Raw genomic sequence first — 24,286 nt, forward strand, 5'->3', positions numbered from 1 at the left:
CTGAGTTGACTCCATGGGCATTCCAAGTCCTTACCGCTTTCTGAGCAAAGAACCATCTCTGATATCTGTCTTAAATCTATCACCCCTCCAATTGTTGTTATGTCCCCTTGTACAAGCTGACATCATCATCCTAGGAAAAAGACTTTCACTGTCTACCCTTGCATGTCTCTATCAAATCCCCCCCTTAGCCGCCGCCTTTCCAATGAGAACTGACCCAAGTCTCTCAGCCTTTCCTCACAAGACCTTCCCCTCCAGACCAGGCAACATCCTGGTAAATCTCCTCTGCACCTTCTCCCATGCTCCCACATCCTTCCTGTAATGGGTTACCAGAACTGTACACAATATTCCAAGTGCGGCCGCACCAGCGTTTTGTATAGTTGCAGCATGATATTGCGGCTCCGGAACTCGATCCCTCTACAAATAAAACCGAACACACCGTCTGCCTTCTGAACAGCACTAACCACCCGGGTGGCAACTTTCATGGACTCCGAGATCCCTCTGCACATCCACACTATCAAGAATCTTTCCATTGACCCAGTACTCTGCCTTCCTGTTATTCTTCCCAGAGCGCATCACAACACATTTAGCTGCATCGAACTCCATTTGCCACCTCTCAGCCCAATTCTGCAGTTTACCCAAGTCCCCCTGCAACCTGTAACATTCTTCCACACTGTCCACTACTCCACTGACTTTAGTGTCATAAGGGGGGGGGCATAGGTACGGTGAACAGGTACGGTGGTTTCCCCAGCGTAGGGAGGTGAAAACCAGGGGGGGGGCGTCACGTTCAAGATGAGAGGGGAAAGATACAAAAGGAACCCGAGGGGCAGCTTTTTCACCCAGTGGGGGAGGGGGGGGGTGCGCATGTGGAACGAGCTGCCAGAGGAAGTGATGGAGGCTGGAACAATTACAGCATTGAAAAGATATGTGGTCAAGTACGTGAATAGGAAGGGTTTGGAGGCATATGGGGCAATTGCAGATCAACGGGACTAGTTTAGTCTGGGAAACTTGGTCGGCAGGGATGAGTCGGACCGAAGGGTCTGTTTCTGTGCTGTACCACTCGACAAACTAAAGACAGACACAATCTAATCTCCGTTCCCTACACGTTCAATGGCGTTACTGTCACTGAATTCCCCCTTCCCCCCCCCCCCCCCCCCCCCCCACTATCAACATCCTGGGGGTTCCCATTGAGAGAGAATCTAACCATTGCCCCCTTGACGTTCAATGGCGTTACCGTCACTGACTCCCCCCTCCCCCCCAACGATCAACATCCTGGGGGTTCCCATTGAGAGAGAATCTAACCATCGCCCCCTTGACGTTCAATGGTGTTACCGTCACTGAATCTTCTCCCCCCTACTACTAACAACCTGGGCATTCCCACTGAGCAGAAACTGAACCGGATCCAGCCCCATATCAATCCTGTGGCTACAAGAGCAGATCAGAGGCTGGGAACCCTGCGAGTGACTCCCGTCCGCCCTCCCAAAGCCCTGCCCCACCATCGCTGAGTCAGGGGGTGTGGGGGATTACTCCCCACCATCCGGGACAAACCAGCCCCCGCTCGATTGGCACCACGTCGCCAAATATCCCCTCCATGGATTGAGTCCAGGGGTTGGGAGGTCATGTTGTGGCTGTACAGGACATCGGTTAGGCCACTGTTGGAATATTGTGTGCAATTCTGGTCTCCTCCCTATCGGAAAGATGTTGTGAAACTTGAAAGGGCTCAGAAAAGATCTACAAGGATATTGCTAGGGTTGGAGGGATTGAGCTACAGGGAGAGGCTGAATAGGCTGGGGCTGGAGGTTTATAAAATCATGAGGGACATGGATAGGATAAATAGACAAGATCTGTTCACTGGGGGAGTTTAGAACTAGAGGGGCATAGGTTTAGGGTGAGAGGGGAAAGACATAAAAGAGACCCAAGGGGCAACTTTTTCACACAGAGGCTGGTACATGTATGGAATGGGCTGCCAGAGGAAGTGGTGGAGGCTGGTACATTTAAAGGAGATCTAGACGGGGGACGTGGTTGGTTTATGAGGTATTCGTCAGCGTCGGGAATCTAGAGTTGCTCCCCAGTACAGTAACAGCTCCCTTATGCCAAACGATTCTCCTCCCGTATGTCCGCACTTGATCCACTGCCGGTCGTGAGCTGAGTTTTTAACTTCTCAAATGGTGCGACAGCCTCTACCCTCAGGCAGTCCGTTCCTCATTTCCAATTGGGGGGCAGGGTTGTAGGAATGACCCTTTCCACCCACGAACGCCCCAGCACCAGGTGTTATTACCGTGACTACCTGAGGGCACAGCCCCAGAGAGGAGGAAGGGCACAGCCTGAGAGGTGGAGGGATTTCTCTGGCCAGAGGATGGTGAACGTGTCGAGAGAGAAGGCCACAGAGACCGTATCATTGAGTGTCTCTGAGTCAGGAGACCGCCTCGTGATGAGGAAGGATAACCTTTAACCTGTGCCCTCTTGTAGTTGGACCTTGCCTCCCCTGAGGGTAGCACAAATATGTCTCTGACGGCTCGCCCTCTCCAGGCCTCTCGTAAGTCCGCAGATCTCCGTCAGATCACCCCCTCAGCCTCCGTCTTTCAAAACTGACCAGTGGTCATCTAATCTTTCCTCGTGCCTAAATCTCTCTGGGCCACGCAGCATCCTGGTGAACCCTCTGCACGTCACGTGGCCCCACTGACGTTCGCTGCCCGACTTCAATGTTAGATCCTCCGGCCAACCACGGCAGCACTTTACCCACCGGCGTGTGGGCACATCCGGGGACCTCGATGCTGAGATCCCTCTCCGTTAATGTTCCTGGAACATACGTATCGTATCAGCGCCGGAAATCCAGAGCTGCTCGGCAAGGAGGGCCGAGGTCACAGGGGATATCGCGTGGGTGATACGACACAGGGTAAACCCTCCTGCTTAATTTAAAACAAGCACCACAGAAAAGATTTATCCCGGGCAGGAATCGGTAAAAATTAACAATTTTATTTCTTAACGTATGAGGATAATTAATTAACCACAATTTTACAATTTCTTTCTCTAACATATCTTTTACCTTCCCTTCCGTAATACTAGTCCGATAAAACTTCCAATTAAGATTTACAAAACAACACTTCTTATATCAAAACCGGGCAGTTGGAGGTTCTTGTCTTTGTATCCTTGTCCTTTCCTCCTTGTCAGGAATTTGTATCACAGGTTACTTAGGTTTTTTCCAAGCAGTCTGGTGCACTTTAGGCTGGGCAGTTCTCCTCCCAACTGTTCAATTTTCCCACCTTATATTCCTGAACATCAGATTGTGGCATTGACCCTCAATATGCTCAATTCAAAGTTGATTGGAGTTTGACATGTTTCGGGTATAATTTTAAACTGATCGGTCGATTTCAAATTTGCTTTTGTCTCCTACTAATGAACTACTCGAGTGGTTTGCCATCGGTGCCTTACTGAGAACACTTGCTGCTGGGTCCGGTAGTTGTGCTGCTTTTAACTCTCTTAAAGTACACCCCCATCTTCGTAACAGCTTGAAAGTGTGTACTTTGACTCAAGAAAATTAAACAGGAGACTCTCCTGCAGTTTCACGAGACAGGGATGCCCGCAGTGTGCGAATAACAGCAGAGTGACGTTCAGGCCCGAGAAGACATTTGGAAAGCTAATGGAACACTATAGCACAAGGGAAATGGAGTGTAAAAGTCAGCTTCTGTTCCACATCCAGAGTCCCATGGACAATTGGAGATTAGATTACAGCATCACACAGCACAGAAGCATCCATCCATCCAGGGATCCTAAGCTAAACTAGTTACATTTGCCTGTGCTTGGCCCATACCCCTGTAAACCTTTGTTCATGTACCTCTCATGTTCAATGCCTTTTCAATTTTGCAACTGTACCTGCATCTACCACTTCGTCTGGCCATTCATGCTACTCACACACCCCACCTTCTGTGTAAGTGTTGCCCCTGTGGTCCCTTTTAAAATCTCTCCTGCGCTTCGGCAGGTCAGTGTGGACTTGTTGGGCCGACAGGCCTGTTTCCACACCCAAGTATTCTAATCATCATCTGAAGCCCCTCGTGATTTTGTCTGGTCATCCCTCAACATCCTGCACTCCAGTGACAAACAGCCCAGCCTCCTCTGCATAACTCAAACCGTCTGTTGCTGACAACATCGTGGGAAATCTCACTGAACCCTCTCTAGGTCCACAGCAAGGTGACCAGAACTGGCCATAGTACTCCATAAGAGACCTCACAAACATCCTGAAATACCTCAACGTGACACCACAACTTGTGCTCCTCAAAACGTCTGAGCAATAAAGGCAAGTATGCCAAACACCTTCACCACCACCTAGTCCACCTGAGATGCCAACTTCAAAGAATTACACACCTGCACCCCGAGGTGTGTCTGTTCTACAACACTACCCAGGGCCCCACCTTGTCTGTTTTACCAAAACACAACACCTTGGCCTGGACTGAGGGAGGTCCTGCAGCTCAAAGTTTGTGCGAAGATTTGTAGCTCGGGTGCTTGTTGTTGTGGTTCTGTTTGCCGAGCTGGAAGTTTTTGTTAACGAACAGAACCACAACAGGTCCTGCAGCTTTAAGGTTATGAACAGAAGAGCCAGGGGATGGTAGTTGATGCTGTAAAACCTCACCTCCTTCAAAAAGGACTAGAACGAGACACTTGCTCCGCTTTGGAGACAGTGTGGGAACATGGGACATTCAGTGGGCCAAATATTCTCTCTGTTGACCACACAACAATATTCCATGTCCCTCGGCCAGCTCCTGTTTCAGTTTGTCTGTAGTTTGTGTCAGTGGCTGTGCTCGTTCTCTATCCCGAATCGCCCGAGGATCCTTTCGCTTTCCACTTGTCCCTTGGTCGTTCAGAGATCAGACTCACGCCGCAGAGCCCAGAGACTTGTGCAGCTAGACGCAGAGCACAGAATGGGTCCGTCGAGTCCGCCCCACCAGTCACTGAGATTGCAGCTGACTGGAGATAGATGTCTCTACTTTCTCTTCCCCATCCAAAGTCTGCACCTTTTGGATGACCCAGCCTCCACGATGAAGTCATCCACAGATTCTCTCCTCTCCAAGAGGGAATTCCTGCTCAGTCTTCAGCGGGTCACACGAAGAGAGGTGGAACAGCTTGTGCCAATACTCTGCCATTTAGCAGAAGCAAGGGAGATCAAATCAGGGGTGCTCAAGATGATGAAAAAGGTGTGGGTTAATTAGATGTGGAGCATATGTTTCCTACTAAAGGGCTTTCTAGGATGAGAGGTCACAGCCTTAGGAGAACACAGACTCAATAGTGTGTGCGTGAATTTAGTAACAGTGAGTAAACTTATGGGGGGAGGTGAGGAGCACAGCAGACTCAATGGGCCAAATTCTGTCCCCATGACTTATGAGGTAACACCCCTCTGGTCCTAGACATACCTCCCGCAAGAGGAAAATTTCACCAGACATCTTCCAAACTGCAGTGAGTACAAATGAAGGCAGTCTTGATCAGTGAAAGCTAGCATCACTGGAGTAGGTAAGAATGGGAAGGGGAATCTCAGGAACTCTGTCACTTGTACATTTCCACTCAAATCATCAATGTAAGGCAGTTAGTAAGTTTGCTGATGACTCCAAAATTTGGGAGGTACAGGGGTAGTAGGGAAGGTTATAGAACGAACCAATGCAGAACAGGCCAGTCAGCTGCTGCACCAACCTACGAACTAATCTAAGGCCATCAGCCTCCATTCTCTCGTCACCATCCATACCCAAGGATAAGATGGCCTGACGAGCGGCAGGCCGTTCAAATTACATAAAGGTGCTGCATTTTGGAAAGGCAAACCAGGGCAGGACTTATACACTTATTGGTAAGGCCCGAGGGAGTGTTGCTGAACAAAGACCATGGAGTGCAGATTCGTAGCTCCTTGAAAGTGGAGTCGCAGGTAGATAAGATAGTGAAGGTAGCGTTTGGTATGCTTTCATTGGTCAGAGCAGCTGAGTATAGTGTTAAGAAGGCATGTTGCAGCTGTACAGGACATTGGTGACGCTCTGTCCAGTTCCCCTCTCCATCCTGGCAGGAGGACGTTGTGAAACTTTGAAAGAGTTCAGAAAAGATTTACAAGAATGGTGCCAGAGTTGGAAGGTTACAGCTTTAGGGAGGCGCTGGATAGACTGGGACTGTTCTCCCTGGAGTATTGGAGGCTGAGGGACGACCTTATAGGTTTATAAAATCACGAGGGGCACAGACAGGGTAAATAGACAAAGTATTTTGCATGACTTTCCCATACCTGGGGAATCAGAGTTTTGCTTTCCGGGGGTAGATTTCAGAGTCAGGCAGCACTGAAACAGAGCCAACCAAATTTGTTGAACAGACGTAGTCCCATGTGCATGGCTACCTCAGGGTCAGCCTGGAATATCCAATAAATCCCAGCCACCCTGCTACCAAGGGAGAGTCAGGCTTGTTAAAACAGTTGGAAGTTTAATGTCAACTTGAGAAAATACAGGTAAAATCCAACAGATACAAAAACAAAAATGAAACAACAGCTCCCCCCCCCACACAATGTAACGGTTACTACACAGCTTGCAGCACGTTCCAAACACAGTAACGGTATATAAAATAAAAAAAATTAAAAGGTACAAATCCCATATGGTCCCAATGAATATGTACACAATCTAATAGGGTCTCTCCCGACGGTCCTGTCTGTGGTCGCTCCTAGAGAGAGAGAGAGAGAGAGAGAACAAGCAGGTTAAAGTCTCTCCCAAACTGGCCAAGGACAGACTGCATCTTCAAACCAACAGCACCCTTAACACAGGTAAAGGCTCAGTCACAGGGACATGTGGAAATACAGAGAACATGGCCCTGATCAAACCAACTGGGGACCAGTCACGGTGGGGAAGAGGGAGAACATCTTCAACACCAAAAGGGGCTGTGAGAAGTGTTCATACAACACGCCAGCCTGAAGAGGAGGGCCTTTGGGATAGATGTTCCTGTTCAGAGTGCACGGTAAGGCCAGTGAGATTCAGGAACAATAGACACAATCACGATTTTCAGGTTTGGTCAAGAGAAGAGAATCTTATTTTGGCTGTACACAGCTTGGTTCGACAATCTCAATCAATCAAATATAAAAAAAAAAGTGCAAGAGCATTCTTATCAAGAAAAATCAGGAAGGCAAAAGAGGGAATATGAATGAGACAGCATGAGCAGATCTGGTCAAGGATTAATCCAGAGGTTTTACAAATACATTAAAGAGCAAGGCAGCAACGGGACAGAGGGAGGATAGGGTCTGTTAAAGGTGAATACGTTATCTGTGCATTGAACCCCAGGAGATGGAAGAGATGTTCAATGAATATTTTGCACCAGTTTTTACTGGTGGAGAAAGAATTGGAGTCTGGAGAATAGAGAAATAAATTGTGACGTGTTAAAATCAGTGTGTTCAGGTGGTCTGAGGTGGATACGTCTCCTGATCTAACGTTGGGGAATAAGGGAAGAAATTGCCAGACCCCTCGAGAAATGTGTGCATCGTCTATAACCACGGGTGAGGTGCCTGATGACTGCAGTGGCTCACGTTGATAAAGGAAAAACTGGGGAAATGTTCAACCTGAGTGCCTGACTTTGGTTGTGGTCGATTGTTGGAGATGATTAGGGATAAGGTTGGTTTTGAGAGGGGAAAAGAGAGTGTCTCTCCAACTTAGTTGGGTTTTCTGAGGAAGATACCAAAAGGATTGATGACGACAGCAATACACATTGTTTATTTGGATGTTAAAATAGAGCGTTTGACAAGGTGCCCCGTGGCAGAGTAATTAGTGAAGTTGGGTCACATGGGGACTCAGGGAGAGCCTGCCTTCTAGACACAATTGGCTGAACAGCAGGAGACGTAGTAATGGTGGAGAGATGCTCTTCAGACTAGAGGTCTGTGACCAGAAGTGTTTCACAGGGAACAGTTCTGGTCTTCTGTCATTATAGAAATAATTTGGAGAAGAACATAGAAAGCACGGTAAGTTACTTTGTGGAGAACACCAAAATTGGTGGCACAGTAGATAGCGAAGGAAGGCTTTCTAAGATTGCAAAGGGATTGTGATCAAATGGACCAATGAGAGGAAAAACGGGTAAGGCTTATACAATTAATGGTAAGGTTGTGAGTAGTGTGGTCGAAGGGTATATAATCCATTGAAGTTTGTCAGATGTAGACAGGATAGCTTACGGCAGCATTTAACGCACACGCCTTCATCATCCAGTCTGGAGTACAGGAGTATAAGGTTGTATAGAGCATTGGGGAGGAAGCTTCTGGAATACTGTCTCACCCAGACGAAGGCAGAATACTATTAAAATGAAGAGATTTACCAGGAAAGGAAGGTCTGAGGTATGGCGAAAGGTGGGGACAGAAGCGTAGGCTGAGAGGTAACCTTGGACAAATGGATGAAGTCATGACGAACAGAGGTGGTAAATGGTACGGCTGCAGGAAGTGGCTGTGACAGGAAGGGGAGTGTGGGTAGTGACAAGGTTGTGGCAGGGGAGAGTGAGGGGTAAGACACACAATCAGGAGGCAGTGTGTGGAGAGCTCAGAAAACACTATCCCCACGACATATCAAAAAAGGTGTGGAGTTTGCCCCTGACCGCTCCCCCCCCCCAGCCCCCCAACGTACCTGGAATCCATTTTGCCAGCTCCCATGCCATAACCACCTCGATCTCCACCTCTGCCACGGTAGCCTCCTCTGTCACCACCTCGTCCCCTGAAACCACCACGGTCAAAGCCACCGCGGCTACCACGTTCACCACCTCCACCACGATCACCTCCAAAACCACCTGGACACAACATACACACTGTACAGGAGCTGACCAGCATGAGGAGGAACAGCAACACCTTCCCCACACCCGCCCCCCCCCCCCCCGCCAAAACAACTATCCCCCCTCTCACTCCCCAGGACAGGGACAGCATGGGGTTAGGTACAGAGTAAAGCTCCCTCTACACTGTCCCTCCCCCATCAAACACTCCCAGAGACAGGGACAGCACGGGGTTAGATAGAGTAAAGCTCCCTCTACACTGTTTCCCCACCCCCACCCCAAAACACTTCCAGAGACAGGGACGACACAGGGTTAGATACAGCTCCCTCGACAGTCCCCTCCAAACACGAAAGACCCCATGACAATAAAACGGCTGCCTGTTCACATGAAGCTGTGCTGGGATTCGGCGTTCTACCACACAACCATTTAAACCACAGCACAGTGCCCCCCCAACTCAAAGAAAGCAGGAGCCCTGACATACCCATTGGGGGTGGGCCTCCTTCAGGCTTGGGCGACTTGCACTGGTTACACTCATTCCTCCAGGAGAAGTTGATGTTGCCACATGTCCTGCCAACCAGAAAAGCAAGGTCACCACGGTTAATGATGTCAGACTGTCCGGTCACCCTGCCCCCTGCACTGTACCACATTCCGCACCCTCCCTCTACACAGCCCTCGGAGATCAGACAGAGGCTGTGACCAATATCTCCCACAGACAGGCTGAGAAAGGGGCACCACGTTCCTCAGCAGCAACCTCCTGACTCAAAGGAGCCGACAGACTGCTCTGGAGTAGACTGGTTCAAGCCAAGGCCATCAGGGATTCACAGGAGCAAGCCCCAGGAACGCCGAGGGGAGTGGGAGACTGTTCCAGGGAGATGGGAGAGTCCTGGCCCGTTCTGGACAGAAGGATCTGATTGAGGGAGCCTGCACGATGGCAACGGCTGTTGTGCAATGGAGTTACAGAAACCTGCCCGTCTTGGGTGGGTTGGGGGGCGAAGGGGGGGAGAAACGAGGGAGTGGGGAGCAGGGTGACAGGTCTATCGGGGAACCTGGAGAGGGAAGCGGATTTCTGGGGCTGGTCGGTAGGATAAGGGACACTCCGTCAGGTCTACTTACGGGTTGGTGCACTTCCAGTCGCCGGCTCTTTGCTGCCCACCACCAGATCCACCTCCGCCTCCTCCCCCACCTCCACCGCCAGAGAAGCTGCCACGGGGACCACCACCACCACCACCACCGTATCCTCCACGGCCCACTGGCGCTAAACAACAAAACACACACACATACCTGTTACAACCCGAGGAAGGAGAAGCTGCCGAATCATAACCAGAGACTGGGAACCCACACCATATAATACACTCGGCACTCCTACACCTGGACAGCAGCCGCTGAATAACGCAGAGTGTGCGCTGAGATTTACACCAGGAGCCAGGCTGGCAGAGGGGCCTGGCAAAGTGGTTCATTTCAGTGAAACGCCCAGGGAGCTGTCTGCTGCACCAGCAGAGAGAGACTGCAGACAGAGCAATGCTGCATCCTCCCAAATTTGACAGGAACATGGGATACAACTGTTACGCACCGCCTGTATGACAATACCTCACCCTTGCAGCACAAGAACTGCTGGCTGCCTTTGAAGGGGAGTTTCTCTCGAAAAACCGAACAGTACATGCAAACAAGGACTTTACTACAAGACAAAACCACCTCGCCCTCCGCCGCCTCCTCTCCCTCCTCCACCTCGCATGCCCCCACGACTGAACTCCGTCCTCCGAGTGGCAAAGGAGACTTTGATCAGATTGCCATTGAACTCCTTCCCTGCAGATGCACAAGAAAAAAAAATACAGAGACAGTAAAACACCCGAGTCACGATCAAAGGGTGGAGCCTAATCCTGCTCCTTGACCTTACGGGGACAGAACGTGGAATTTCTCTTGCTACCTGTTGTATTGTAGCAAGCTTCATCTTACAGACTACCAACCATCTCAGTTTACAGCGTTTTAGAGAGATACCAGGCAAAGCCAGGGGATGTGCTGACTCACCATCAAACCAATCGATGGCTGCTTTGGCAGAAGGAGGGTCGTCAAAGGACACCGTGGCCTCTCCCTTCAGCTTGCCCGTCTCACGGTCCGTGTAGAGGTTGATCATCGGCTGGCCAGTCCTCTTGTTCAACTGGGGGGTGGGGGAGAAGAGGAGTGACGAGACAAACAAAAAAAAAGGGGTGTGGGTTCAGCTTCCAGCAAGAGTCAGCAAAGCCCTCCAGAAACCCAGACCACGCTGATTCTCAGTCAGCAAGGGTAGCATGCACAGCCCCTCATTTGCTCAGACCTCCCGGTGCACGGTCTGCAAAGTTCCAGTGAAGTCGAGGAACAGCACAGCCTGGCGTAACATGCCAAATGTGCCCCCATTCCCCGAGAGCTCCTGGGGAAGTCTAACCCTTGAACACACAGACAGCCCATCCCCACCCTCTTACTCCTACTTGCAGCCAGCAGAATGGAAGCCCAGAGGGTGGGGGAAATCGAATCTAGGCTTGGGATCAGTAAAAAGGGAACATGCCAAACAGACGGTCAAAGCAGTTTGCCCCCAGGCAGTCTGAGACAGTAATGAGTACCCCACATTGGTAACTCCAGGTGCCTCGGTACAACAGCATTACCCCAGTCAGGGACTCTGGGACACAGGCGTCTCACCTTGATCACCCCAATCTGCTTGAAGAAATCGGCAACCGTGTCAACAGTCACATTATCACCCAGCCCCTGGACAAAGATGGTGTTATTGTCAGAGTTATCCTGGTCAGAGCCTGAGGAGCAGATGGTGGAGATTATTCGTTAATCAATTGTTGCACACACACTGGAAAAGGAGGAAGAGGAATGAAAAATACGCCCCTACCTGGATTTGGAGCACCGGGTCCTTGGTCTCTCGGTCCTTCAATGTGAAAAAGAAAGAAAAAAAAAAGAGATTCAGCAGAGAAAATAATCACCGTTCATTCAACATCAACAGCCCCGGTCACACCCCAACAGCAGAAACAAATCACAGGTAACACAACAGCACTGTCAAAAGTAACAGAGTGTATAGAGATCCAGGTGCTCAAGGCACTCATGAACAAATAAACCATTTACCAACTTCAGAGGAAAGAAAATTGTACCTGCAGTTTCCAGCAAATCACATCAGCTACATTGGAAAAAAAACCAACTCCAAACCCACAAGAAACACCAGCTTTTGTATTCCATCAAAACACCTTTTGATTTGGTTGAGTATTAAGCACACAGAACCCAAAGTTCACTTGTTTTATTAGTGTATATATATATGAGTAATGATTTAAACCACCTCGCCTCCTCCACTGATCTGTAACCAGTTTGAACACATTTGCATTCTCCATATTTAGAATTCAGAACTTGTCAGCCCCAATGGGCAAATTCTTTTTTTTTAAAAAAAAAACGACTTTCAAAGACCTCTTGTTGCAAACGAAACAGTGTTCCTGACACACTGGGCATTTGTCATTCATTCTGCAATACTGTTACAGCTTACATCTTTAAAACCCGTACGTTCACATGTTTTAAGTTTAACGTTTGTTTTTTTGGAAACGGATTCATCTGTTTTAGAAGCAGCCTACGCTGGTACAGAATGTGAACAGGCCATCGGATCGGAGAGCAGGAGTGTCTGCTGGTGGTGATCTAAAACAGGTCTAAGCCTTCTCGGGGACATGCCGGAGCACAACAGCACCCTGGTCAGCGAGCAGACCCGCCCCCTCTACAGTAAGTTGCTGTGGCCAGCGACTAGGTTACAGTCACACACAAAAACAAAACAGGGTGTTACTTTCAAAACACACCCTCCCCTCTCCCTATCACATACCCATCAGTCGTTTTATTGCACACATCCTTTTAAAACAAGGAATCAGGGTAACCAACCACCTTTTTCGCCACCTTCACATTGCTGAGATTGGCACATGTTTAGATCTTAAACCTCATTAAAACGTTTAGCACCCCATTCCCAAATCATGGCCACTAGCCACCCAGACACAAGCCTCAGAACACATCTGCATTTGGCAACATGTCCAGAGACAGGTCGTTAGGGCCAGTGCACCCACACATACAGAATGGGAACAGACATAAGAACAAAGACAAATTTAAACGTGGCAGGATGCTCTCTTTCCCCCAGTTCAGGCAATCCCGATCTGCGCTCCAACAGGTCGTCACCCATTAAATGGAGGCAGGGCAGCAAGAGACAGGGAACCAGACTACCTCTGCAAGGGCACAGCCTCCTATCGAGTCACCCTGCAAAGCATTCTGATTGGAGCCAAACAGGCTGACCCTGGAAGCCAAGGTTAATACAGATCCACCTCTCCTCAGGGGGGGAGGGGCCATCCAAAAAACAGGCACCAAGGCAGGGAGCGTCACTCAACCTTCCCCCCCCTCCCAGAGGCATGCCAGGCAATGAAAAACACCAAAGGGCCGCAGGGCCACGTGCACAACACATCGCAGAACCTTCTCACCAATAACCCATGGGAAGCCTGACACTGGCAATCATTGCATACAGGCCAAGATCAATGAATTAACTCAATGGAAGTTGGAGAAACTCTTGGTGGAACCAAAATCAACAACCGCTCCAAAATATAACCCATACTTGGCAGCAGTGTTTGGACCAGTCTCACATGGCAAACTAAGTACACATGGACATCAAGAATACCAGTACCCAGTTTAAAACTGGGCTGGTTTGTTTTTGGAGAAATAAAAACTAGATGCCGTGCGTTTTAACGTTGCGAGCCAGGCCCAGATTGAAGGATACCACTCAGTGCCCACGTGGCCATCAGGAAGACAGCCACTAATGTGTCTCTTGACACCCACCCGTTAAGTGACATTCCCATAGGTTATATCCTGATCATGGTGGCTTTGGTTCACAGGTGGCAACACATTGCAATTTTATTTTCATATCAATACAACTTTTGTTTCACTTTTCCACTTTTTTTGCTTTTTGGAGTTGCTTAACTCTTCACTTACCACCAAACTTATTGAATCCACCTCGGTCACCACCGCTGGGGAGACAAATTTGAAGACTTTGAAGCTTTTTTCCAACGTGTGCGTGAGAGTGTGTCGTGTGTCAACTTAAGCATAAGGTTCTATGGAATATATATTATATATACGTATATCATTGTTTCCTCCTTTTAAAACCAGACCTCTTGCGACAATGGCACCGAAACCAGCTCTTTTCCGTTGCAGTTTTGTTTAGTTTTTTTTTCCAGTACGTCAGAAAACCCTTAACTGGTCAAAATTTTCCACTGTAAGAATGTATTTGACTAACACCAAACCTTGCATAAAAAAAAGGACAATTGCAGACCTAAGCTCAAGCCAGAATTTAACCGTTTACAGCCCTTCAATCCAGTTCATGTTAAAAATAAGACTGACGATATATAGGTTTAATACAGGAATCAGGTCGTACTTTGATAAAAGGTACACCCAGTTTGTCTTTCATTACCTTGCAATTCATATCTCAAAACACAGACCATTGCTACCACAGTTTTGTATGTGTGTGTGTGTGTGTATGTGGAAAAGACATCTTGCAAACTTGCGTTAACCTTTGTTTTCTTTTAAACAAAATAACCATCTGACCAGGCTAATTTGTGATGGTGTTTAAGCTACTGTAAGACATGCATTTTCTTAAACCCATTGCCCTCCCCTTGGAGCCTTATCAAACAAAAGCCAAAAACAGCAACAAAAAAATATAAAGACTTGTTATGTAAAGCTAGTGTGGAGGGTGGAGAAGTGACATAGTTCATTTCACTTTGAAACCTGTGACACACAAAATTGCAGAGTTTGTTAACATCAGAAACAAGGTGAAAGCACTCTTTTTTTTCTTTCTTTACATCTACATATTCAAAAAGAGAATAAAAGACACTTGCTTTCATTGTATACCACATACTCACCATCCGGGAACTTGGCAAAACAGAGAGACAACACCCAAATATCAATGCCCAAGTGCAGCAGCGGGTCTGATGTAACTGGTGAGCTAATAACCAACCCACGGCTACGCCTGGATTGAAACACACCCTGAGCCGGGTGAAGATGTTGGCGGGTGACACACAGGGGGAGGGGGAGGTTCACCAAGCAGCAGAGGCGGCGGCGGCCACTCGGCCTACCGTGCCCATGCAGACCCACTTGGTGCCTCTGGCCATGACACCCCCCCCCCCGCCGCAATGTCCCTCAAATCAGAGTTGACGAGTCGTCATGAGCTCCCTTTCAGTAACACAGACAACATCCCCACCCCCCCCCCCCCGAAATGACAGCAGAACCCACGGGCGGGCCCTGGCAGTTGGAAAATAAAAAAAAGAAAGAGATAAAACCCTCTGTGCAAGAGAAAGAATTTGGTCTCGTGTGAAAAGCCTGGAAACTGGCTGCCACTGGTCACTTATGCACCATGAACAGATGAGCACTATATATGTATATTTATGCACACAGTTACACGCACACACAGACACGTCAACGCACCAACCAGAAACAGGCTGGATGGAGCCTCAGCAGTGCTGTTTCGCCACGCAGTGATAAATGGAAACCTTTACACCACCAACAGGGAAATAGAGATGCATCAACTTTCGTGAAATAAAACATTCTTCAAAACAGGGCAGATTATAAAGACAGAAGCCCCGTAAACAGAATCTGCCCGACATCTCCCAAACTCCAGTGAAAACCGTCCAGCAGGGCCCGGTTGCCCCGTTATGAATAAATAACAATTGCAGACACAGAGTGGATGAACCTTGACCCTCAGCGGCGACTGGGAGGGGCAGCTCAACACTCCCTCCCCCAGAATTGCACAACCCACCCCCACCCCCAGACCAAACAAAGGGAAAGACAGGTTAGTCGTCACGAGTTCATGGTTGTTGCTTCAGAACAAGCAGCAGGAAAGTGGTCGCTAGAGGTGCTGACCCTTACCCCATGCCCCCACCACGACCTCCACGACCTCCTCTTCCACCGCCGCCACCACGCTCGAAGCCACCGCTGCCACGGTTATAGCCTCCGCGGCCCCTGCCACGGCCGTCCTGCTGGCTGCCAAAGCTGCCGGATTCCTGGTTTCCGTAACCACTCGAGGGGCTGGCATCTTGGCCGTACCCACCTGCCATAGCCAGGGAGACAAAGGCAGGGTGGGGGAGGGACAGAGGGAGACAGACAGAAAAATTCCAGGTCACAAGGGAGAAACAACAGCATGCATGCTGCATCTCAACACCCACTCAGAATCCCTACTACGTGAAAACAGGCCCTTAGGCACAACAAGGCCACAATGACCCTCCCAAAAAGTATACACTCAGACCCAATCCCCCGACCACCATTACTCTACTCTACATTTACCCCTAACTGATGCACCCCAACCTGCACATCCCCTGGGCACGACATGACAATTTCCCACAGCCAATCCACCCTAACCTGCCCATCCTTGGACTATGGGAGGAAACCCATGCAGACACAGGGAGAACGTGCAAATTCCCCACACACACAGTTGCCAGAGGTTAGGAACTGAACTCAGGTCCCTGGTAACCCAGACACCCAGCTGCCCGTGAATTCACAGCAAAGTACTCCAACCGAAGGGTTCACAGACCACTGCTAGCAGTGACTCTGCTCAGGCCCCACCCTGAAACATTCAGTCCCCACAGTCAGATCATGACGGCCAGCTGCGTTACGATGTAGAGAGCAAATGAACCCAAGATCTCGGGCCAACTCCAGTAAATTCAACAAGATTTGCGCAGAATAGAAATCACAGATTGGGATAGTTTGCCGGGGGGGGGGGGGGGGGGGGGGGGGGAAGGGGTGCAAAATCAATGTTTCCAATCAAGTTATGGACACGAGACCAGTCCATGCCAAGCATATTCCCAAACTAAAAAGGTCACCCACATCCCTCCAAAACTCTCCTATTCATGTACCTTTCCAAACATCGCAACTCCTACACTCACAAAGCTCAGTTGGATTCATATTGTCCAGGGCTTAGAAGAACGAGGTGATCTCAGATCGGATGAAAGACTCCAAACAGGTGAGGGTGTGGGGAGATCACCACCACCTCCCACCCCCCCCCCCCGGGCACGGCCAAACTGACTGAGGACAGGGTCCAGGCCTTTCAGATAGAGCCCAACATTCCCTTTCTCCACTCGGGAAGGTGGGGAATCTTGGAATTCTCAACAACGGAGAGAGGCAGGTGGCCTGCCATTGAAGATTTTCCAACCTGGGAAAATATTTTCCCCCTCTGAGACCTGGGAGGGATTCCAGGTCTCAGAGGGGGAAAATGCATCAAAGTGGAGCAGCTGCAGAGTGCCGATCACATGCATGAAACACCGCTTTCCTTCAGAGGGAGAGTGGGAGTGCGTCTTGAGTTCCTGAAACGTACCTCCTCCAGAGGAACCTCCACTGCCGCCGCCACCACCACCACCACTGCTCCCACTATACTGTCCTTGCCCGCCATATCCTCCTTGCTGGCCCTGGTAACCACCGCCTTGGCCATAGGATCCGGGCTGCTGGCCGTAAGAGCCCTGCTGTTGGCCATAGGAGCCTTGCTGCTGACTGTAAGAGCTTGGTGGTTGGCCATAGGAGCCCTGTTGACCATAGGAGCTCGGTTGCTGGCTGTAACCACCTCCCTGGGAGTGCCCATACGAGCTCTGCTGGGAGTTCGAGCCCCCATAGCTGTAATCAAAAAGAAATTTAAAAACGTCAGTATGTTCAAGACTTTCCTACGCCCCTCGGACTGCCTTAAAACTTGCCTTTAAACATTTAGACTAAAATGTAAATGCTGCATTATAGACCACATTTGCTGCACTAGAAAATAGACAGACAGGAAGGCTCAGAAAAAGGAGGTGGGGGGAAATCTCAAGGTATGCAGAAGATAGGGACATCTGGGCTCACCAAGTGATAACAGGATGCTGTAAGGCAATGCAGAACATTTGCCTCAGCATCGGTGAATCTGTGTGAACAGGAACACAGTGATAACATTCACAGTTGTTCCCTTGTCAAATTAACGAGTGTTGGGTTCGGACCCCGAAACGAAACTGGAATAGCAAACACTTAGTCATTAACAGTCAGATGCTGCCAATTATAATGGACCCTTGCAAGCGGGACAGAGAACAAAATAAAATCTTTGCTGACTTGAATTCAAAAGGACACCAGAGAGAGACCATTTTAGTGCTGGGGCTGCCGAGCCAGTATGGATTGAATGTATTTACATTTTGGGACTTTATGATGACATTGAGTAGCCATTACCAGTTATTAAATACAAACTCTTTAAAAGTAATATTGATGAAGCCCTAACTTCCCTGCTGTTCTTGCAGATTACTCTACAGACCTTACAGACTGTCAATTCTTATTTGAATTTGGATCACAAACTTGAAAAGAGACTAATTAACCATTTTAAGTACAACCTTGCAGGAATATTTCAGCCTCGAGTACAGAACGATTCTGTGCTTCAGATAAAAAGCAGGAATCTGCTCCCAGCTTAAAATTATTCTAAACCTAACATTGAAGAGATTCTGACACAGTCCGTCAGGACACCTATTTATGGTCAAAAGTTAGCCCTCCTTGCTACGAAGCCATTTCGAGAAACAATTGTATCAGACATGTGAGCTGTGCAAGGTTATCTTATGGACTCCCCAATTAGCTTCGCCTGATACCTCTTTATAATAGGAATTTATCTCACTAGCAGATGCTTAACTCAGCTGGGTATGTTTTACCCCACCCGATGGGATAGCTGAAGGCCGGTAGGAGTGATCAGTCAAGCACACACAGATCTGCCAATTTACTTTTCTTCCTTACAAAAAGATTCTCTTTCACTGTTATCTGTCCTATTAAGAACAGGCAGTTTTCTTTCAAACTGTAAGGAAGCCACTTTGTATCAGTACATTAGAGCAGCCTGACAGAGCACTGGAAGAGTTGGTACCCTAGGTTATTAGAACCTAGCTAGTTTAGCGTACAGATATCAATGTTATGCTGTAACAGTGATGCTATCAATGAACAAAAGGGGATGACTAAAACTAAACTAAACTGTAAGAGGTTCTTTATTACAAACTTCCAACAAGTACCATCTCCGGGACAAACTGAGAGGCTTACAGGTCGGAGTCCACAAGGGATTCCCTGGCCCATCTCACATCTGTAGTTTAACAGGACTGATGCATCAAATACACACTTCTTCCCCTGCTGGGACTGATTACACGCTGCATCATATACACACTGCTTTCACCCACCCCCTTCTGGGGCTGATTACACACTGTCAGGTACATTCACTCCTTCCAGCCCCTCTGGGTCACAGTGCGTTAATATAGACACCTCCTCTCAACCAGATATGGAGTGACGCAGACTTTTCAGAGAGAGCTCACCTGCTTGTTGAGGAGGTGGAGGTTGGCTGCTGCCCATAGTTGGGGTAAGAGGACTGCTGACTGTATGAACTCTGGGACCCCTGGGTGTTGCTGTAACCCCCTGAACTGTATCCTCCTTGGCCAGAGTGACTGTAGCCTTGAGAGGGAGGCTGACTCCCATAACCTGCCAAAACACAAAGGAGGATAATCCGTTACAAACGCACACCAGCCCCTTCAACGGTAACATCGCCTAAAAGGAAAAATTGAGCTCCCGGGGCACAGCAGCACAGGGCAACTCTGCTCAATCAACTACCCATCCAGAACCAACAGAACAACCCTGCTCTTGCAGCAGAGGGCATGGGATAATCCCACTGCTTCAGTCGCGCAGAACCCTCTCAGGGGAGGGGGGGGGGGGCAAGATAACCATCTTCAGAACTGAACTATAGCTTACCACTCTGCGCTTGACTGTAGGATGAACTGTAGCCCGCACCCTGGCCGTACGCCGATGAGTCCCCTGACTGGCTGTAGCCACTGTAGCCCTGGTGGCTGTAGCCTTGAGGTGGGGGCTGCGAGTAACCTCCTTGGCTGGACTGGGTGTTGTATGCCCCATAGCTGCGACGGCGAGAGAACAAGGACACAGGCAGGTTAGAAGGTACACATCCTGGTAACAAACACACAAGCAGCAAAAGTCGTCGCTCAACAAACAGACTCACCTCTGAGGAGCAGATTGCCCGTAGTTCCCAAGATCTGCTTTGGGGAGACGAAAGGAAAAAAAAAAGTCAGTTTTTCTCATTAAATCAATAAGGAATATTTCAGTTCCACAGAGCACGAGAAACCTACAATCGAATACTTCAACCTTTTAGGGTTGAGATTGCTTGGATGGCTCAGGCAGAAATAGATAAACACTTGGGTGGGCAAGGATGCGAAAGCCTGTCAGGAGGTAGACTGGAAGCTGGCTGATTCATCGCAGGGGTCAAAGGTTAGGCCAGCATTTAATGAACTGTCCTCTGGGTGATGAGGGACGGCAGAGTCAATCATATTGCCATGGGGTCTGGAGTCAGACAGGTCAAGGGAGATCCAGGCCTACAGGATGTTAGATGGGTTTGTCCTGGCAACCATCATAGTGGGCGTGCAGCACAGTGGTGAGCACTGCTGCCTCAGTGCCAGGGACCAGGGTTCAATTCCAGCCTCAGATGCTTGTGTGGAGTCTGCACATTCTCAGTCTGCTTGGGTTTCCTCTGGGTGCTCTGGTTTCCTGCCACAATCCAAAGATGTGTGGGGCGGGTGAACTGGCTATGCTAAATTGCCTGTAGTGTTAGGTGCATTAGTCAGGGGTATATAAAGGGTAGGGAAATGGGTCTGGGTGGACTTATTGGGCTGAACAGCCTGTTTCTATACTGTAGGGAATCTAATCTAAATTTCATGGCCATTAGATTAATTCCAGATATTTAACAGAATTCAAACTCTACCATCCGCTATATTGGGATTCCTACTCAGCTCACCAGAACATTACCTGGCTCTCTGGGTCAACAGTCTATAGATAACATCACAAATCAGAACCCCAATGGTGGGACAGGGCTGGAGGGGCTGAGTGGTCTCAACCTCCACCAGATCCCACTTCCAATCCACAACAGTGCAGGACAATAATCCCGCTGAGCAGGAATTTGCACAACTTCCAACATGACTTCCTCACCCAGGACGACAGACGTCTGTCAAAACGTGCGACTGTCCCTATCCCAACCTCAGTCACCTCCACGAGATGCCCCCACCCTGCCCCTTCCACCAGGCTACCTTATCCAACTTCACCTGAAACAGAGGCCTCTCTCTCTCTCGCGACACTAATATCAAAAGCAACCCCAACGGAAGACCCATCTAAACCCTCTGGTGCCCACCAGGGAAGAAAACAAAGTAGAGGGTCAGGAATTCCCAAAGCATCAATCAGAGGACAGCAGATACAGTAAGGGTTGCTCAGGTTGGCCTGGGCATTAGTGAACAAGGAACACCAATGAAACCTCTCCTATTTAAGGCTTACCACCCAATGCAACTTCTTAGTGAAACTCTTCTGAACCCTCTCCAATGCAATTATTCTGATGGGATACTTTGTGCACTGTGGCCTAACCAAAGGGTTATCAGAATGCATGAGACTACCTTGCATCTTGGTGATTGAAGTAGCCCCCCCCCAATGCCCTGTTCAACATTATTTATGTGTGCTGACACCTCCAACTGGAGAGTCAGACCACAGCTGGAAGATGAGTTGGGGCCTCTTACCTGACGGTATAGACAAATTGCTGACAACCCAGAGTAGATTCACTATGCTGAACTCCAGTTATGAGAGAAAGTGAGGACTGCAGATGCTGGAGATCAGAGTTGAGAGCGTGGTGCTGGAAAAGCACAACAGGCCAGACAGCATCCGATGGCGTTTCAGCAGAATCGAAGTTTCAGGCATAAGGGCTTATGCTGTTGCTCCCCGGACGCTGCCTAACCTGCTGTGCTTTTAGAGCACCACACTCAACTCTGATCTCCAGTTCTATCTCAGGTGATCTCAACTCAAGTGGGATCACCATGATGTAGAACATGAAACACCAATATTCATGGAATGCTTGTGGGAGAGATTTCTGAAATTACACCTCCCACCAACCCCCCAACCATGTGGGATTGCACCTGTGAATTAGAGAACCCTAAATATGGGACTAGTTACCACACCAAGGACAGACTAGGGCGCGAAGGCACAGCCTCAGAGGGACAACCCTTTAGAACGCAGAAGCGGTGGACCTTCTTCAGCCGGAGGATAGTAAATGTGGAGGCTGAGTCATTAGGTGTGTCAGACAAATGCACACATGATCTTGATGAGTAAGGGATCAAAAGTTACAGGAAGAACATATTAGCCATGAGCTAATGGCCAAGTAAACTTAATGGGACAACACAGTGGCTGGCACTGGTGCCTGAAAAGCACCAGGGACCCAGTTCAATTCCAACTTAGGCAAGCATCGAGTGGAATTTGCACATTCTTCCAGTGGCTGCATGGGTTTACCCAGAGTGCTCCAATTTGCTCCTCTCGTCCAAAGATGTGAAGCTCAGATGGATTAGCCATAGAATCTTCTCATGGAGAAAGTGAGGTCTGCAGATGCTGGAGATCAGAGCTGAAAATGTGTTGCTGGAAAAGCGCAAGTCAGGCAGCATCCAGGGAACAGGAGAATCGCCGTTTCGGGCATAAGCCATTCCTGAAGAAGGGCTTATGCCCGAAACGTCGATTCTCCTGTTCCTTGGATGCTGCGCTTTTCCAGCAACACATTTCCAGCTTTATTATACACTCATTCGAGCAAGTGGCTGTGGGTTTCAGGGGAGCCCTTTACCGGCTACCCCGGGTCTTCCTGATCAAACTTGATGATATTGGGCATTCCTGGCTGTTGGGAAGGGGGGGGTGGGGTTAAAGGGCACGAGTAGACTTCCGCTTTGCGCCCACGCCCCGCCCCCTCCCCACTCGAGGTAGCGCCGCGTTGACGTCATCACGCCACCGGCCACAATGGGGAAGGCGGCGGAGAAGCTCAGAGACCCCGGACGTAGCCGCCATGGTCGAGGCGTGAAATCAAAGACGGGGAGGGGAGGGGAAGGGGGGCGGCGGCCCACCCGCCCACCATCCGGCGCCATCCTGGCCGGGGCAGCCTCGCCCCGAGCCACCACCGGCGCCGCGGTCACCGGGAGAGCGCGGGGGAGGCATCTGCCGCGCCAGTTGCTGGATCCGGGCGGCCGAAATAAAAGAAAAACGAGGGGCGGATGAAGGATCGCCATCGGCGCAAGATGGCGGCGCGACCGGAACCTTCGCTGCTCGCCGCGCATCCCGAAGCGCAAGCACGCTGACGGGAGGGAAGGAACAGACGGGAGGAAAGAGGGGGGGCACGCATCCTGGGTCGCCGATGTTGCCGCCGGACACACAAAGAGACGAGGGAGACAGAGAGAGAGAGAGAGAGAGACGCGCGCGCGGCGAGGGCAACAAAATGGCGGCGGGCCACACACGCCGCCCCCACCAGAAACGTTGCGCACTTTCCTCGCCGTCGCCCCAGCGACGAAATTAAAACCCGGCCATTTCGCGAAAACACACCGCAAGGTTTCGCTTTAAATTTTCCGACCCTCCGAAGGTTAAAGAGGACGATTTAATTCAGAAAATGGCGCCGCCCGAAAGGGAAATGGGAGGCCCAACAAAATGGCGGCCGGCTTGCGAAAAAAAAAACAAAAGTAACGGACGCCCCGCTGAAAGAGTGTCCCATGCCGGCGACCGCCGTCCGAGACAAAGCGGGCGAGAACAGACAATTTTTTTTTTTTATTTTTGGCCGCCCATCTATTCATTTCCCTCCCTCCTGGTCCTCTTACCATTGGACGCCATCTTCCCTCCTCTCGCTCGGAGCTCCGGCTCCGACTGACCGTCTCCGCTGCGAGAGGGGCCGGGTCTACCCGGAGAATGGGCGGGGCCTCGGACGCCACGCCCCTCCCCTTGGATCACAGCAAAGGAGGGGGGGGAAGTGGGCGTGACCTTCAAAAAGCTCAGCGGGCACTCCAGCCGCCTTTATGTTATGATTTCCCCCAACTGAGTGTTCCTGTATTTTGTTTTGTCGGAAAATCGCAAGTGGCCCCCGACCCATTTCCCCCTTTTTTTTCCCGGCATTCTCTGCACTCTGCATTCATCCCTCCCTCCATGGAGTTGGTACAGTCAGCGGGAGGAGGGCACGTGATCTCCAGGCTTCGCGGACAAAGGACGGGACCATCTCCCTCCGCTCCCCCAACCAACACCAGGGAATGGTGCAGCCGGCGGGTCCCCGGTCTAGAATCGGGGGGAGGGGGAAGAGAAACGTTGAAAAAGGAACCTTTCGAGAAGGGTCACGTTGGATTTCGCAGCCCTGCTCAGAAAGATCTTAGTAACATGTCCAACATCATTTGGATGGGGGACCCTGGTGTCGAGTGATGCTTTTAACGAGAGGTCATGCCCGTTCTGTTGCAAACGCCCCCCCTCATCAAAACGGGATGGACGATTCCAAAAGTGAACACGCCCCCCCAACCTCCGAGGCGGAAGGGAAGGACTCGACCATTCCCCGCGGAGGAGGAGGGGGTTCATAAAGAGTCTTTTCAGCGATATCCACTCTTAAAACCGTTTTAAGAAGTTGCACCCACGGGACATCATATATGCATTTCGGAAAATTGCCTTTTTGCCTCTCCAAGGTTTCGAATCGAGCACCGGGTGTGGGATTAAGTGT

General features: G+C 49.8%; 1 protein-coding gene across 2 annotated transcripts; it reads right to left on the bottom strand.

Annotated features, from left to right (window-relative positions):
• Positions 1 to 6,418: 6,418 nt before the first annotated feature.
• fus (FUS RNA binding protein) lies at positions 6,419 to 23,482 on the bottom strand. 2 transcript variants are annotated; one of them, XM_043680078.1, is made up of 15 exons: positions 23,409 to 23,482; positions 19,754 to 19,790; positions 19,492 to 19,652; positions 19,062 to 19,224; positions 17,087 to 17,379; positions 15,646 to 15,826; positions 13,720 to 13,754; positions 11,612 to 11,647; positions 11,413 to 11,522; positions 10,768 to 10,897; positions 10,435 to 10,545; positions 9,856 to 9,997; positions 9,224 to 9,309; positions 8,604 to 8,763; positions 6,419 to 6,672 (listed from the first exon to the last, which is right to left on the bottom strand). In XM_043680078.1, exons 1-15 carry the CDS (start codon positions 23,419 to 23,421, stop codon positions 6,633 to 6,635), a joined length of 1,698 nt encoding a protein of 565 aa, XP_043536013.1. In that variant the 5' UTR covers positions 23,422 to 23,482; the 3' UTR covers positions 6,419 to 6,632. The 2 variants fall into 2 exon arrangements, with proteins under 2 accessions (XP_043536013.1, XP_043536014.1); XM_043680079.1 differs by having other exon boundaries at positions 19,754 to 19,787; positions 23,409 to 23,479.
• Positions 23,483 to 24,286: the final 804 nt, after the last annotated feature.

This window comes from Chiloscyllium plagiosum, chromosome 39, assembly GCF_004010195.1.
Source record: "Chiloscyllium plagiosum isolate BGI_BamShark_2017 chromosome 39, ASM401019v2, whole genome shotgun sequence".
NCBI classification, from domain to species: Eukaryota; Metazoa; Chordata; class Chondrichthyes; order Orectolobiformes; family Hemiscylliidae; genus Chiloscyllium; species Chiloscyllium plagiosum.

Coding starts and splice junctions, on each gene's coding strand:
- fus (XM_043680078.1), bottom strand. Junction 15,827..17,086: donor TGGAGGTTCCTCTGGAGGAG/GTACGTTTCAGG, acceptor TGGCTATGGCAG/GTGGGTACGGCCAAGATGCC. Junction 13,755..15,645: donor GGTCGTGGTGGGGGCATGGG/GTAAGGGTCAGC, acceptor TTGTCTCCCCAG/CGGTGGTGACCGAGGTGGAT.